The sequence below is a fragment of the Pygoscelis adeliae genome, unplaced genomic scaffold, assembly GCF_000699105.1.
Source record: "Pygoscelis adeliae isolate BGI_AS28 unplaced genomic scaffold, ASM69910v1 Scaffold382, whole genome shotgun sequence".
NCBI lineage: Eukaryota > Metazoa > Chordata > Aves > Sphenisciformes > Spheniscidae > Pygoscelis > Pygoscelis adeliae.
In genome coordinates, this window is record NW_008824288.1 from 134,163 (window position 1) to 147,948 (window position 13,786).

General features: G+C 47.5%; 1 protein-coding gene across 2 annotated transcripts in view; it reads right to left on the reverse strand.

The window, feature by feature from the left end:
* Window positions 1-1,558: 1,558 nt before the first annotated feature.
* KIAA0319L (KIAA0319-like ortholog) overlaps window positions 1,559-13,786 on the reverse strand; it is a 33,868-nt gene continuing 21,640 nt past the window's right edge. The window contains exons 11-21 of one of the 2 annotated variants that reach the window (XM_009318732.1): window positions 13,216-13,348; window positions 12,170-12,318; window positions 11,705-11,856; window positions 11,377-11,515; window positions 10,869-11,028; window positions 8,544-8,686; window positions 8,181-8,303; window positions 7,547-7,637; window positions 7,094-7,185; window positions 6,846-6,901; window positions 4,956-5,086 (exon numbers count right to left, since the gene is read on the reverse strand). In XM_009318732.1, coding sequence (XP_009317007.1) covers window positions 5,048-5,086; window positions 6,846-6,901; window positions 7,094-7,185; window positions 7,547-7,637; window positions 8,181-8,303; window positions 8,544-8,686; window positions 10,869-11,028; window positions 11,377-11,515; window positions 11,705-11,856; window positions 12,170-12,318; window positions 13,216-13,348 — 1,277 coding nt within the window. In that variant the 3' untranslated portion in view covers window positions 4,956-5,047. Of the gene's footprint in view, window positions 5,087-6,845; window positions 6,902-7,093; window positions 7,186-7,546; window positions 7,638-8,180; window positions 8,304-8,543; window positions 8,687-10,868; window positions 11,029-11,376; window positions 11,516-11,704; window positions 11,857-12,169; window positions 12,319-13,215; window positions 13,349-13,786 lie in introns of both variants that reach the window. The other variant, XM_009318731.1, reaches the window with a different exon arrangement.

The window sequence follows — 13,786 nt, forward strand, 5'->3', positions numbered from 1 at the left end:
GCTCCAGACCAGACCCAGATCCCCCCGGGGAGGTGACGCAGCTGTAGGCAGGAGCAGCTGTTTGCCCACGTGCAGTGAGAAATCCTGGCTCTCCCCCCGCGCTGCCCTGGGCCTGGTGCAAGCTTTCCCTTCCAGGAGCTGAGCCCCGAAAGCCCGCAGCTGGGGGACATGGGGCTCCCTCACCCATGGCCACCAACCCCCGTCCCTCAAACCAAGGGACTTGCTCGCAAGTGCAAGCGAGCACTTGCTGGGTTTCCTCCCGCGCCTCTGCAAGGAGCCAGCAAACGTTAAGTGATGCTGAGCAGACAGCGAAGGGAGACGGCTGGGAGCAGCCAGGAAAGGGCAGCCCTTCAGAGAGCTTCCCACAGGGACAGCGAGTGAACAGGAGAAGGAAAAAAATAGCAGAGAGCGTGAACGCAACTGGAGGGGACCCAGCTGAGCACCGATGGCAGAGGGGCGGCAGGCAGGAGCCTTCTGCTGCTTTGGATTTCCAGAGACAGGGGCTGCTCCCAGGCAGGTTCCTGCTGGGAGACAGTAGGGCTACACCTGCCCTGGTGCCAGGCAGAGGTGTGCTACAGCGTCGGGAGCCATTTGATGTCTGGAGAGGGTTGGGGGGGCTTTATTTTGAAGGCAGCTGCTGCCACGCTTGTGGGCAGAGGCAGTGGGCTAGGGAGCCCGGGAGATTTGGCTTCTCATGTCCTTAGGTGACATTGAGCAGCGTGAACTCCAAGGGCTCCAGCACAACCCATGGACCACGTGAGATGCACACAGACAGAAGGGCAGCTCTGAAGGTGAGTCTCCTCCCCCCTCTGAAAAAATCTGTGTCCCGTGGTGCTGTCAGGTCCCTTCTGGCTGTGGTGGTGCTGAAGTGCGTTCCCTACAGCAGCCAGCCACAGTGACAGCTGGGCAGCCTTCTTAATCTCCTTCAAGGACTCCACTAATTAATAAATGTTCCTCTGCTCCATTAGGAGTGTGTGCAGCTCGAGCCCCGACGCTGCTGCTATTTTGCTTTCCAGTGAAATCAACAGTCGGGCCCTGCCTTGGCTGTCAGGGAACAGCCCGGGGCAGGCCCAGGGGACTCCGTACCGGGTCAGCAGGAGACCAGGGGCAAGAGCCGTCGGAGGCTTAGGCTGAAAGTCAACTTCAGGTAGCAGCAGCGAATTTTGGTTGTGCTAAAGCAGGAGCAGATAAACAAACCAGGGATCAAAACACAAGCGCGGGGGCTGTAGCATGAGGCTCAGCATCTCCTGCTCCCTACGCAAAGCACAGCGATCAACACGTAGAGGCTGCTGCACTGGTCACTGAGCAAGGAGCGGACTTGGCCGTCTGTCAAGCAAGCTCTTGGCAGCCCCATTAGCTGCGCTGGCAATAGAGCCCCACGGCACGCTACAGTGGCTGGAGCAAAGGCAGTCCCTTGTCCAGCAGCACCGGCTGAGACCCCGCTGCCGGGCACTGGGCGAGAGGAACGAGGGAGGACTTCCAATTCTTACACAAAGAGCACAGTGGTGTTATTAGGAACTGTCCCACAGCTGAAACTGGAGAAAGAAGGAAGCTGAGCAGCAGCAAAACATCTTCCCTGTTTATTTGCAAGAAACATCTTGTTTAAAAAAAATTACTTTTAGTCTTGATCCAAGTAACACTGCAATCAACAAACATTGTTAAACCAAAGTTCAGACAGGTTGGGCAGCCCCTGCTACACAGAAGAATGAAGAAAAGATTTAAGAGCAAACTATTTTATGACTAGATCGCAACATTTGCCTCAAACGCCTTAACCAGTGTTTGAATACGGTAAAGAAGAAAACAAAATCAAGTGAAGCTGATGGTTCATCTAACAGATGTCTCAGCTTTTAACTTCCACACATGGGTAACTCGTAGCCAGTGTCTCTAATTGTGAAATCATAATGCATAGCAATGCAGAGACCTTCCCGAGCAAGGTCAGCCCCGCTCATGGTGCTCGGGTAACAAAACAGCAGCGATATTAGTGATGCCACGGCAGAGGAGGAGAGGGTGGCAAGGGATTTCAAAATAACGCGTTTGCTCTACGTGCAGACAGCTTGGGAGAGGTCTGCGTTAACGGCGCTCTAAAGCAGACAGTCCGCCCCGTCCCCTGGGTCAGGGAGTTCCTACGCTGGGCCAGAAGTTACTGCCTTCAGCCTGGGAGGGTCTCCTCGCCTCCGACAGCTTCACAGGCCCTCGTGCTCCCACGAGGCCAGGGTGCGGTTGCTGTGTGTCCGTTTCTTGCAGCCCCGCAAAGGTGAGGGCTCAGCGGCACCGAGGGTTAACACGTGGAGCGAGGAAGAGGGCTGCACAGCCAGGGAATACTAATGGGAGACAGAAGTCTAACGGGAGCTTGCGCTGTGCTCTGTCACAAACCCGCACTCGGCGATGACAAATGACTAACGAGCGAGGAAGCCATCCTAACTGACCCGCTCAGCGTGGAGGGAACGCCACAGCCCACTGCAAAATCTAGCCGTAGCGGGCAGTGCTGCCAGCTGACTAAAGCACCCCAACCCAAACGTTTGTTACCCCACGGTGAAATGTAAGGACGAAGAAAATAACCTCAGCTAAACAAAGGTGTTGGCGATAACAGCTGCACAGATTTTAATTCTTCCCTCTTCTGTAACAAGAAGCCAGGCTTGCTTGAAAGCACGCTCTGCATCTCCTGTGAGGGGTACCGACCTCTGCACCAACGAACGCCCCGCCACTGCACCCAGCCCCGATCCACTGCAGGGAGGACTTCCCTGGGACGGGCAGGAGCAAGAGGCTCAAAAAGCACAAGCCCCAAGGACCAGAATCGGCGAGAGTCCAACAGCTCTCCTCTAACAGCACAAAACGCTTTCAGGCACAGTCCCAGGACCACATCTGATCAATCCCTGCAGCTTCAAAACCTCATTTTCCTCGTAGTTTGTTCATCTTGCATCCAAATGAAGGGAAACGCATCAGAAGGTGACGTTACCCAAGAGTTAAGTGTCTGGCTGTCGTACAGCTCGCAACAGTGGCTGCAGCCAGCACTGGGCTGTGCCCCTTTGAGGCACGCCACGGGGAGCATCCCGGTGTCGGCCATCCCCGTGTGTGGTCCCAGGCGGGCTTGGAGGGAAGGAGCCGTTGGGAGAGCGGGTGCAGGAGCAGCCCGGGAAGGGGAAGCCTGGCTCGGAGCACCAGCTGCGCACGAGACAGACAAGCTGGAGGGTGGCCTGTGCCGTGACGCAGGCAAGCGAGAGGCAAGCCCCGTGCCTGGCAGAGTCGGGAGGGCACGAGGCTAATGCCTCGGTACTCGGGAGAGCAGCAGGCTCCAGTGCTGGTGCCTGAGGAAGACAGCTGATTGCCCAGAAAAATAAACTTAGCAGCAGCCATGACTACATTCAGCGAGGGAACATTCCCTCGCATTCAATAGTGTTTAATCTTCATCTAGCTCAACACAAATCAGTAGTGCAGCAATATAAATACAACCGAGGAAGTTAAAGCCTTTTGGCTTTCATAGCTAAAAAAAAAAAAAAAAAGCCAATGAAACAAGTTTCCAGTTTTTAAGTTAAACACAAAGAAAGGCAATAAACTGCCCACCCATCCACAGAGGAGCAGTGGCATCCTTCATGCCAGCAAGAGGCCGATTTCTGCCCGAGGACTGGGGTGCAACTCACGAAAGCAGCACAGTGAGATAAAGGAGCGGGTATGGAAAAGGACCACCACACACCTTCCTCCCAGAGCCCAGGCAGCAGAGACACACGGCCACTTGCTGCTGGCACTCACCATGCGATGTCCTCGGGTACCGAGAGTTCCCCTTTCCACCAACTAAAGGACACCAAGCGCGTACTTCGCACTGCGTTAGGAGCACGCAGGGCTCTTCAGCCATAACAACATGAGGTCACTAAGCTGCCAGCCAGAGGGAGCAGCCAGCTGCCGGGGACTGAAGATATCACCCCCCATTTGCCTAGGTTGTGCAAATTTTAAGGAAAAAAGAAAAAACCCACAGTATATAGCGTTTCATAACTGAGATATGGTTAATGTCCAGACTCACGGACTGCTTGGTGACCAACAGGAGGTGCTGGGGCCACTGAACATCTCACAGCTTTGGAATTAAGCCAGACGTTAGACAGAGGTACCAAAGGTGGGTGTTCCCTCCTGGCTCTGGTACCCAGCAGGAGAGCTTGCTGCAGGAGGGGGTCTCCTAGCCCAGCCAATTACCGCAGACAGGTCAGCTTTTCACATCTGAACAGGCACCATGTCATCAACACTCCCAGTAAGAAGAGCCTGACAGTAATTTAGAACAGCTACAAAACCCTCTCCTACCTGCAAGCTGATGGAATGTGACCGTAGTGTTTAGATTCCCCCTCCTCTACACTCCAAAAGCAGCTAAGTGCATGTGAAAGGACAAGTCTAAACTGAAATAGTGCTTAAACCATTAGGGAAGATGGAAGTAAAAGAGAAGCAAGCTGTTCGACAGCAAAAGTAGCCTGTGGTAGGCTACCGGAGCCTGAAGGGAGCTCAGAGCACAGCTCAAAGCACAGCCTTGACCTTCCTTCTCCCAGGAGCTCCTGAGGCAAGTGAGCTGGAAGTCCATGGGTGTTTCCTCCACTGCAGTCTGAGGTGGGCTAGGAGGGTCCTACGCATTCACAGTTGCTCCAAGTGGTTCTGTCCTGCTGCTCTCCAGATGCCAGCTCTGTCCTTTCCTGATGCTTCGCCTGGGGTTCACAGTTGCCATCTCCTCCCTTTGATTTCCCTTGAATTGCAAGTTCAAGTACAACCAGTTTTAACTGAATGAAAAGAAACCCACAAAACCAAAGTTATTTTCTATGAAACGAGTTAGCAGCATTGTCCTAATCAAACTGGCCTCCAAAGGCCCTTCTAGGACAGGGACGGCCTTTCCCACTGAGCTCCAGCAAAAGGCCGCCTGAGGGGAGCTATAGGATTTCCTCCCTCTGGTTCTTGGGTTTGAGCATCACTTGTCCATTGCGCAAGGAGCCATTCTGGCTACGGAGCAGTTTCCCTTTTTCACGGTCGGGCCACGTGAAGATGGCTTCATCGCTGTCCAGTTCAGACTCAGAGTGCATCAGGCTAGTGTTGAGGACCTGGGCTTTCTGTCTGCCACCTTTGAAGGAGAGAGATTCTGAGGTTAAAAATACTTTTAATACTGGTCAACAACCTCACCGTACTCCATTCCCCCTTTAAGTCTCCTTTTCCTGTCATGTCAAAGGGCCAGCCTAATCAGACTTCCCTGTGTCTGACACTTACTTCCTCAAATGCTGAAGCCAAAGCGATCCTGTTTCAGATACTTTGGCATGACAGAGGTCACAAAGACACTTCGAGATAGTGCAACGCACAACAAACAGGCAGGAAAGCAAATTACGTTACCAGAAGGGGCTGTGAGTATACGTGGAAGCTTTGTCTTCCTGACCTTGCTTGGGGCATTGCCTAGAAAGCTCTCTGAGGGCTAACGGCTGTAGTAAAGAGAATATGCAGGTGTGCGAGGGAAGATCGCTGTGTTCTTACTACCCTCCCTACTCTCATTTCTCTTGCCTGCAAGGGAAGAGAGATAAATTAGCAGGCTGAATTTAGATTAATGCACAAGGACAGGAGAGAGACATTTACTGATATTGTCAGCAGAGGAAATATTTAAGTTTAGCCTTTCCTTAATGGAGAAATGCAACATTTCCTCTGTTAGCAGAATGCTCCCTGGACATACCTAGCAGGCAAAAAGACTTTAGTCAGCAGCCAGCCTCGGAAGAAGCAAGATGAGTTTAGTTACCAGAGAGCAAACAGTTGAGGCACATTTGCTACAGACTGCAGAACAATGAGCCCTTTATTTAACAGTGGGGCTCTTCTGTGTGAGGTGACAGATGGTCAGATTAAAGCAGAGTTGGGTGCTGAGGGAGGAAAACACACATGGTTTTTCTCTGAGGGTATCCATATTTGTGCAGTTGGGACGGCCCGGTTCTCAGAGGAATTGTCTGATCAGCTCTGCCGCTGCAATGCTCTCCAATGCTGCTGTTAGGCACTGTTCACTTTGCTGGAACACCACTAAATGGGATAATACTAGGACGAGCAGTTATTTTCCACTAGCAAACAAGGATCAGGGACTATTTTCTACGCACAGTTAAAATAACCCCTCCTCTTAACAGAAACGGGACAATCACTCATATTTGAAACATATATTTCAGCAGCTGACATGCCTTGGTGGGGCTGTGCTTTGCACGTACTTTCCCACATCTCCCTCCTTTCCTGGTGAGTTAGTGGTTTGGTTCAGGTATCAGATACAATCGCAGCAAAAACGCTCCAGCCTGAAATAACTCAGCGATCTTTGCAAAACACCTGACAAGCACTCCCGAGGACAGCAATGTAGACAGGAAAGTGCTGGCTAAGAACACTGAAGACAAATGACTGCCTTTCTGGCATGGGCTGACGGGCCTGCAGCCACACGGAGCACTGAGGACTTCATGGGTCTCCCCCCTAAGATAAGCATCTGCTTCCTGGAAAAATTAGAGTATGAGCTAAAATGTGAAACTTTCAGAGCCTGATGCTCTCAAGGACAAGAATGAATAAATTTATGAACAAGTAATTTGGGGTGGGAGAATATGGGGGCAGAAATAAACATCGCTCTCTCCAGTCCATGAGTATCTTCAGGTTGCTTTCAGGTGTCCCTTTGCTTACTGGCCAAAGTCAATCAGTTTAGCGAAATGCTTAGTGACACTGAATTCATGCTTTGCTGTAGAGCAAGTCCAAGGAATTGCATATTGGCAAGAAGTGAACTACGAGAACCCAGTGGAAAACTTTAGAGCAAGAGAAGTTATAGTCAAGACACAGTTTTGGGCTTCCTGGATCAGGCCGGTCTCTTACACGCATCCACTTACTACTTCTGTGATACAAAGTGGAGACATCGGGACCAGGCCAGTTTCAGCCCCAATTTCTAAACCAAAGAGTAAGCGAACTTGACTAAATACCCTGTATACAGATCTGAAACAAGCTCTTAGATCTTCTGAGACTCGTCTGTCAGTGCCTAACATCACGTTTGTTTCACTCTGTGATTTTTAGTCCACTGAGGACGAGTGTTCTCAGTCAGCATTCTGGAAACGCTGAGCTCTTCCCTCTCATGTTTTACCTGCTTTGGGATTTGGTTTTAACTCCAGGCTTTCTTGATCCGTTGCATCCAAAATCTTGTATTTGCTTTTTCTTTTGGATTTTCCTTTTCGTCTAAAGGGGAAGAAAAGGAATTAAGAAGCAGGCCATTTCTAAAAAAGCCAGAAGAAAAAAAACCAACTCTGATCTTCAAAGCTAGAGCACTTGCTTATTTCAGATTATGTACATATCAGAAAGCAAAACATTAAAAACATTGCTTTAGTTGCACATTTTAGGCTAATCCAAATCTTGCTTCTTAACTGAACCCAGAGCTCTAAGACTTCAACGTTTCACTTGAAACACTAAGTGACAAAAACTAATATCCCAGGGCTAAACAGATGACCTGCTGGGGCGATTGGTTTGAATCTTTCACCTCCTAATGCAGCTACTTGGCTCTGAAGCACTGATACAGCGGGGGTTATGGCCTCAGTCCCACCTCTTGCAGCAGCAGATCACCATCCAGGGTAAGATTCCAAAGGCAACCACAATGACGAAAGATGCAATGATCACATACAGCACACTCCACTCTGAAAGCAAAACACCCCAGAGATAAAGACATTTTTGCACCCCATACAGTTGACAGTGTGCGCTTTAGATGACTATTCTTGAGAAAGAAAAAGAAAAGCCTGACTCTGCAGAATTAAAGGCTAGCATCCATCACTGACAGCACCACTAACTCACCTACGGAAGCCAGAGGCTTGAGATCCAGTGTGCGGACTCACTGTACAAGGGCATTTTTCAACGTGTGTTGATTTATAAAATTTGCTCTCCTGTGGCAGAAAACCCTCTGTAGGGGCACGACAGAAAAGAGGTGTAATTTATACACCTCTTGAATGGACTCAACTCTTATTGAGTGTTCACCGAGAGGGTGTGAAGAGGAGTCGCTTCCCTATCAAGTATCGGCTGCCTAGAAGGTAACGTGTCGTGAGGCCAGGGCAGGGACTATCTCCTTGTGTGAGCATCACGTCAGAGATACTGGGAGAAAGCAGGTAGCTGGTACTCTGCCTGCCCTGGGTTTCAAACACCGTTTGCTTTCCAAAGGTGAACAATCCCAGGGAGGCTGCACGTACCACAGTTGCTTTCGCCGTCTCCCATCTGCACCCTGACGAAGTTCTCCATCCAGAAGGGGTCACAGACGCAACGCTTGGTGAAGGAGTCACAGCGTCCATGCTCAGAGCAGTTCAGCTGACATGCTAGGGACCAAAACCAGCAAGGTGAACTAAATGACTCACACGCAAGGCAAAAATGGGACAGTACAGTTCAATACAGCCAACCCCCGTAGGCTCTAACTTGAACCTTGTTACTCGGTAGTTCATCCTCTTAGCTTAGCCATAATCGCAAGCAGTAAGAAGCGCAAATGTAAGCACCTAGGCCTCATGCCAAACTATGAAGTCCCACTTCACTAACAACGTAAGACAGTGACTCTTACTTACTGACTGTGTTAATTTCTAATGCCCGGAAGATGAGGAAGTCCGACTGTTGTTTCCGTAGTTCGTTTTTTAGCGTCCAGGCTACCTCTCGTCCTTTGAATATCTGATGGGGTGGCTGGTTCTGTACAAAAAACACCATCTTCGTGCTGGAAGTCAGACAAAAATTATTATCTGCTGCTTTTCCAAACATCAGGCAGAGAGGCATTCTCCCCAGTCTGTCATTAGAGGGACTTATTCAGAATCCCAAATTTATTTGAAGATCAGACGTCTGTCTCCATCGTGGAAGCAATAACGTTAGATCTGGTCATACAGTAGAAACCCTTTGGGACACCTAATTCATCCATATTTTCAAAGCTAGGGCTGGACTGTTCTTGAGTTTGCTAATGGTTTTGTCAAATCTAGTTTCAAACATCATCAAGCACATCTTTGCATGTTCACACTAAGTACGCAAATCCCCAAACTTTAAGGTCCTGCCATTTTCATAATCTCCTCCCTCACTGTGGGATCCTTAGACCTTACTACATGTGGAACTTGGGGGCTCATTTAACTGCTCGGCACAGAGCTCCAGCAACAGAGAAGACAATGAAGGTTTACAATTTTTCGCAAAGCTTAGTTTGAATGCGTGAAGTGTTATAGCCAGAAAAAAGCACAGGTGTAGAGGATACCGTATTCTGCACCTTTTATTGCATTAACGTTATGATAGACGAACTTGCTTCCTTAGGCTTGCTAGCCTTACAGAGCCCTGTGTATCCTTCAGATTCACAAAAGGATGCATGAATGTTTCAGATTTATTATTACCAGTGAGCCTATGAGTCAACAGGATATTAGTGAAGCCCTCAGAGTATGTGAAAGAACAGCAGCTGGGGGAAAAAGGTATTTTTTAAACAGTACAAGTTACTTAGATAGTTGAGGCAAAAATGGGATCTTAAAGCCATCTGTCAGAAAATAATCTCTGCTCTTTTCTAACACTTCCCACTCTTTTGTCTACTTCACAAACATATAAAGAGATGAAGCATTAATTACAAGAATCCCTTACTTGCCTTACTCGGTGAAGAACAGTCGCAACTGGCTTGGTCATGGCAGAGATAGAAAGGTAATACTACAACAGAAAGTGCTGGCTCTTCTGTTCTGAGCTCTTTAGGTTTGCACGGACAATGAATTCTGATTTTACTGCTACAGCGGGCAACGTGGACACGAAGGAATCGATACATTACTGAACTCAGGAAAGTCTAAAGTATAACTGCAGATTTATTGCTGACTTGCTGCATGACTTTAAGCATGTCCCTTAAATATTTTTCACTGTTTTATCTTAAAACTACTCCACTTTCAGTAAAAATTAAGTGCAATATTGTACTTATTTCAACAGATTACCACTCTGCCCTTGACAAGCTTGTTGCCATGCCACTCACATGCATGTTAAGGCATCCTCAAACACACCTACGGTAACGACGGACTGCTGTTAGTACGGAGATATGTGCAGCTGTTGCTGTGACAATGCTACAGCACCAGTCGCTGAAGTTTTCTGCAGAACAGTGAATTTCCCAGACCAGCCATTTGTGCAGAGGTGGAAAGCTGAACTCCATCAGGTACTTTCATATCAAAGCAGCATGGCCAGGATCCAGCTGGGCCAAACCATCCCTTGTATGACTTGCTGGTTTCTGTACTTGGAGCTGAGCAACATTGTCCAGGCAAACAACACGACCCTGGCCTACAGCCCAGCCCAGGAAGCAAACTTCCACTTGTTTAGAAGAGACCAGCTGTAGTTTATTGTAAGCTAAATAGCAATCAAACCCAAGTTTTCCTTATCTCTTCAAACAAAAATTACACTGGTTTTCAACATTTTATTTTACATTAAATTGAAGCAGTTGTGTAGGCAGTAAAGCTAAGGTACAACTACAAAGTTGGCGTGCAGGGCTACTGCTAAGGGGATCGCTACACCACCACCTCTGGTGTGGCATCAGTGTTTCACCAAACTACTCCTGTACCATTATTTGTCCAGTTATAAGTCACAGCTGTAGAACATCCTTCAGATAGTCTTCACAATTTTCAAAACCAAATCAGATTAGTTCCTATTTTACAGATTTGGGGGGCAAAGATATTAGCAGCAGCAAACAGCTTTTGAGGACAATGCACTCTCTCCAGAGGGGAAAGATACCCAAGACCTGCTTGGCAACACACCTTCTCTGACCCGAGCAAGCAGGAATATAAATTTTAAGCAATGTCTCCACATGTTCCGATTGCCCAATCTGCTTCCCAAGAGAAAAAACCCCTTGGTTTACTAAATCCTCAAGCAATCCCTCTCCATGTACGTTCACAGACGAACCCTACCTTTGTTCGGTGTATGGCTGGATCTTCTGCACAGTAATGTCCGAGTCGAGGACGCCCAGCAGAACGCCTATTTGTCGGATGAACATACCCTTCTGCCTCTCAGTCAGCTGGCTGACGTTAACATCCAAAATTATCTCCACAAGGTTATTTTTCCTAGGATCTAGAGAGAATGTAGATAATACAGATCTTTAGAACTTCTATTTGACAGTCTGGGTACAAGTCAAGTTTCTAGTATTTTTCCAGAACGTTTCTGCTTTGAGCACAAAATTCCAGAATCTCACTGTAGGAAGGGACAGAAGTCTTTCCTTTACAGGTAATGGCAAGCAGTAAGAGTCAGCCTCCAAGAACCACATGAAAATACAATCACATCCCCCAAAACTTTTGACCTTTTACAGTTCTGAGCTGGACTAGACTGCACGTTTTAATTTCAGTACACTGTATCCAGACAAACACAGGGCTTGCTAGTGCGCTGTAGGCAAATGTGGTACAGCACAAACCCCAGACTCACCAGGTTTGACTTCCACTGTGGTCCTTTCCACATCACTCTCTCCTTTAGCATCTGTTACTCTGAGGTGGAATGTGTAGGTCCCTTCTACCAGATTGGACAGGAGAAGGACAGGATGATGGTCTGAATTATTTAAGACTTCCTGAAGGCAGAGCAAAATAAGTATCAGGAAACAAAGGATCAAACTAGCATGATATATCATCATACTTAAGGATATCACTAAAAGGTAACAGGTGCAACAACCAGCTTTACATTTCCTCAGGAGCTGTCAACGCTACTTTTCACTGACTTTTGTGATGCTGCAGACTGCCATTTAAAACAGAAACCTCACCCCAGCTGCAGGGCTCCCCTCGTCCCGGGTCCACAAGTAGCTGACAATTCCCTTATCATCAGAGGACTTTGATCCATCCAACTCAGCTGTATTTGTGGGCAAGGTGATGACAACATTACCAGCAATCTTTGCAACTGGCGGCTTGTTTATCTCTAAGCAAACAGAAAGAAAGCAGTTAGAGAAAAATCTGGTAAAGCCCAATTAAAAACTACTGCATTAGTTCTCCACTGTAACCCAGAAATCTCTAACCCTGGGGGAGAAGGGAAATTATACACTGCGGGATTCAGCTGAAGATACTGTTCCTCCAGAAAAGGGTAGACCCCTGACTTAGAGAAGGCCATTTCAGCGCTCTCCACATTATTCTTCACCCATTCCTTACTCTTAGTGTGCCTCTGAACACAGGTTTTGCTGAACTGCTTAGAGATAACCTGCATCTCAGGCAGCTCAGCGTATGGCTGGACATACCTTCTTTGACAATGACGTTGACGGAGCTTTGGCTCTGCAGGTTCCTCTCATCTTTAACTGTCAGAGTAAACTCGTATGTCCCAACTTGAAGGCCTGTTACAGTGGCAATGCTGCTGTTGGCATTCTCCAGCTTGACACCATCTGGGCCCCTAACCAAAGCGCAAGAGGATCAGTTTAAACTTTGCACAGGCCATGGGAGCTAGCCTCACACCAAACAGGAGGCTCAAGCTCAAGCAGAGTTTATGCAAACAGACAGTTGCCTGGAAATACAAAGTCCATGACAAAAAGGAAAATTATTTTCTCCAGTTACAGCAAGATGATCCAAAAAGTAAGTGCAACATTCAGAACAAAAAACATAATTTCTGGTGGTTTAGTGTTTTGGTTACTTTTAAACCAGGGGAGCACTGATACCAGCATTTAAGTAGGGTTTACAAAAAGTGGTACTTTCAGCAAAATTGGCTCATGAACTGCACAATAAGCCAATTTTTTTAAGAAAAGGTATAGAGCAAAAATATTTCCTTCATTTATAAAAGCTTTGCACAGACTTTGCATTAGCAAACAGAAAAACATACTGCAAGCTGCTCATAGGCTTTTTCCTGAATTCCCTAAAGCACTTCAGGGAATTTAGAGTCTGAAGGGAAGCATGACAACGAGAAGAGAAGAACACTGCCTCATTCAAACATACTGCAAAAGGATCAAGTTAGAAGGCCCTACTGTTATTTCATTACAACAGTCAGTCTCTTCATATGGCCAAGACCACACCACACTGCTGTGTTTCGAACATGGCCAGTCTCCTTTACATGCCACAACCACACTGAGAATGGGAATCAGGCCTAGAGGTGAAGGCAAAGATATTCCTAATGCTCAAACAAAATTCCACCTCTCTCCAATTACACATAAATCCTTGTCTCATTCTAGTCACTGGTAAAGCTTGTCAGGCCCAACGTGACCAGGATTTAAAACAAGGGAGGTATGTGGGGTTGTGTCTTGTTTTAAATCAAAGACCTAGATACTTGCATAAGAACAGTCTGGAAGATGATACACACCGTGTTTTTTCCCAAAGAAAGGAGATTATCTTCTGGTCATCTGAGCTCTTGCTGCCATCTAGAGTGGTGCTGTCCACAGGAAGAGTTAATTCTTTATCTGGACCAGCATCTGCCTTTGGGGGCTTATTGTTCTCTGAAAAAGGATTGCAATATTTTTCATACACATGCCATAAAAGGTGGAGCTTAAAACCCCAGCATTAAGAAGTTCTTCATGAACCCTAGTATATTTCTTGCCCATTATCTCAACCTTGTACTCAGAGAAAGTGAGGTTAAAAGCAGTTAAGAGTTCAGATCAGTGCTTCATTCACACATCTGCAATAAAACGAGAATGAAATCTAGGAGTTCTGATTTTTGCTCTCATTCTCTAAGCATTACTCCACTTTTCCCGCTCCTATCCCAAGACCAAGCACTGTGGGCAGAGATAGCTGCTTGGAAATACAGTCCTGCCATTACGGTGGGATAACGTCAATTAGACTAAATTGTGTAAAATAAAAGAACAGCCTAGAAAGGCAATATTCCTAGAAACTTTCTTTTGTTGGTTTATCAGCAGTATACCAGCCCAGAATGGTCC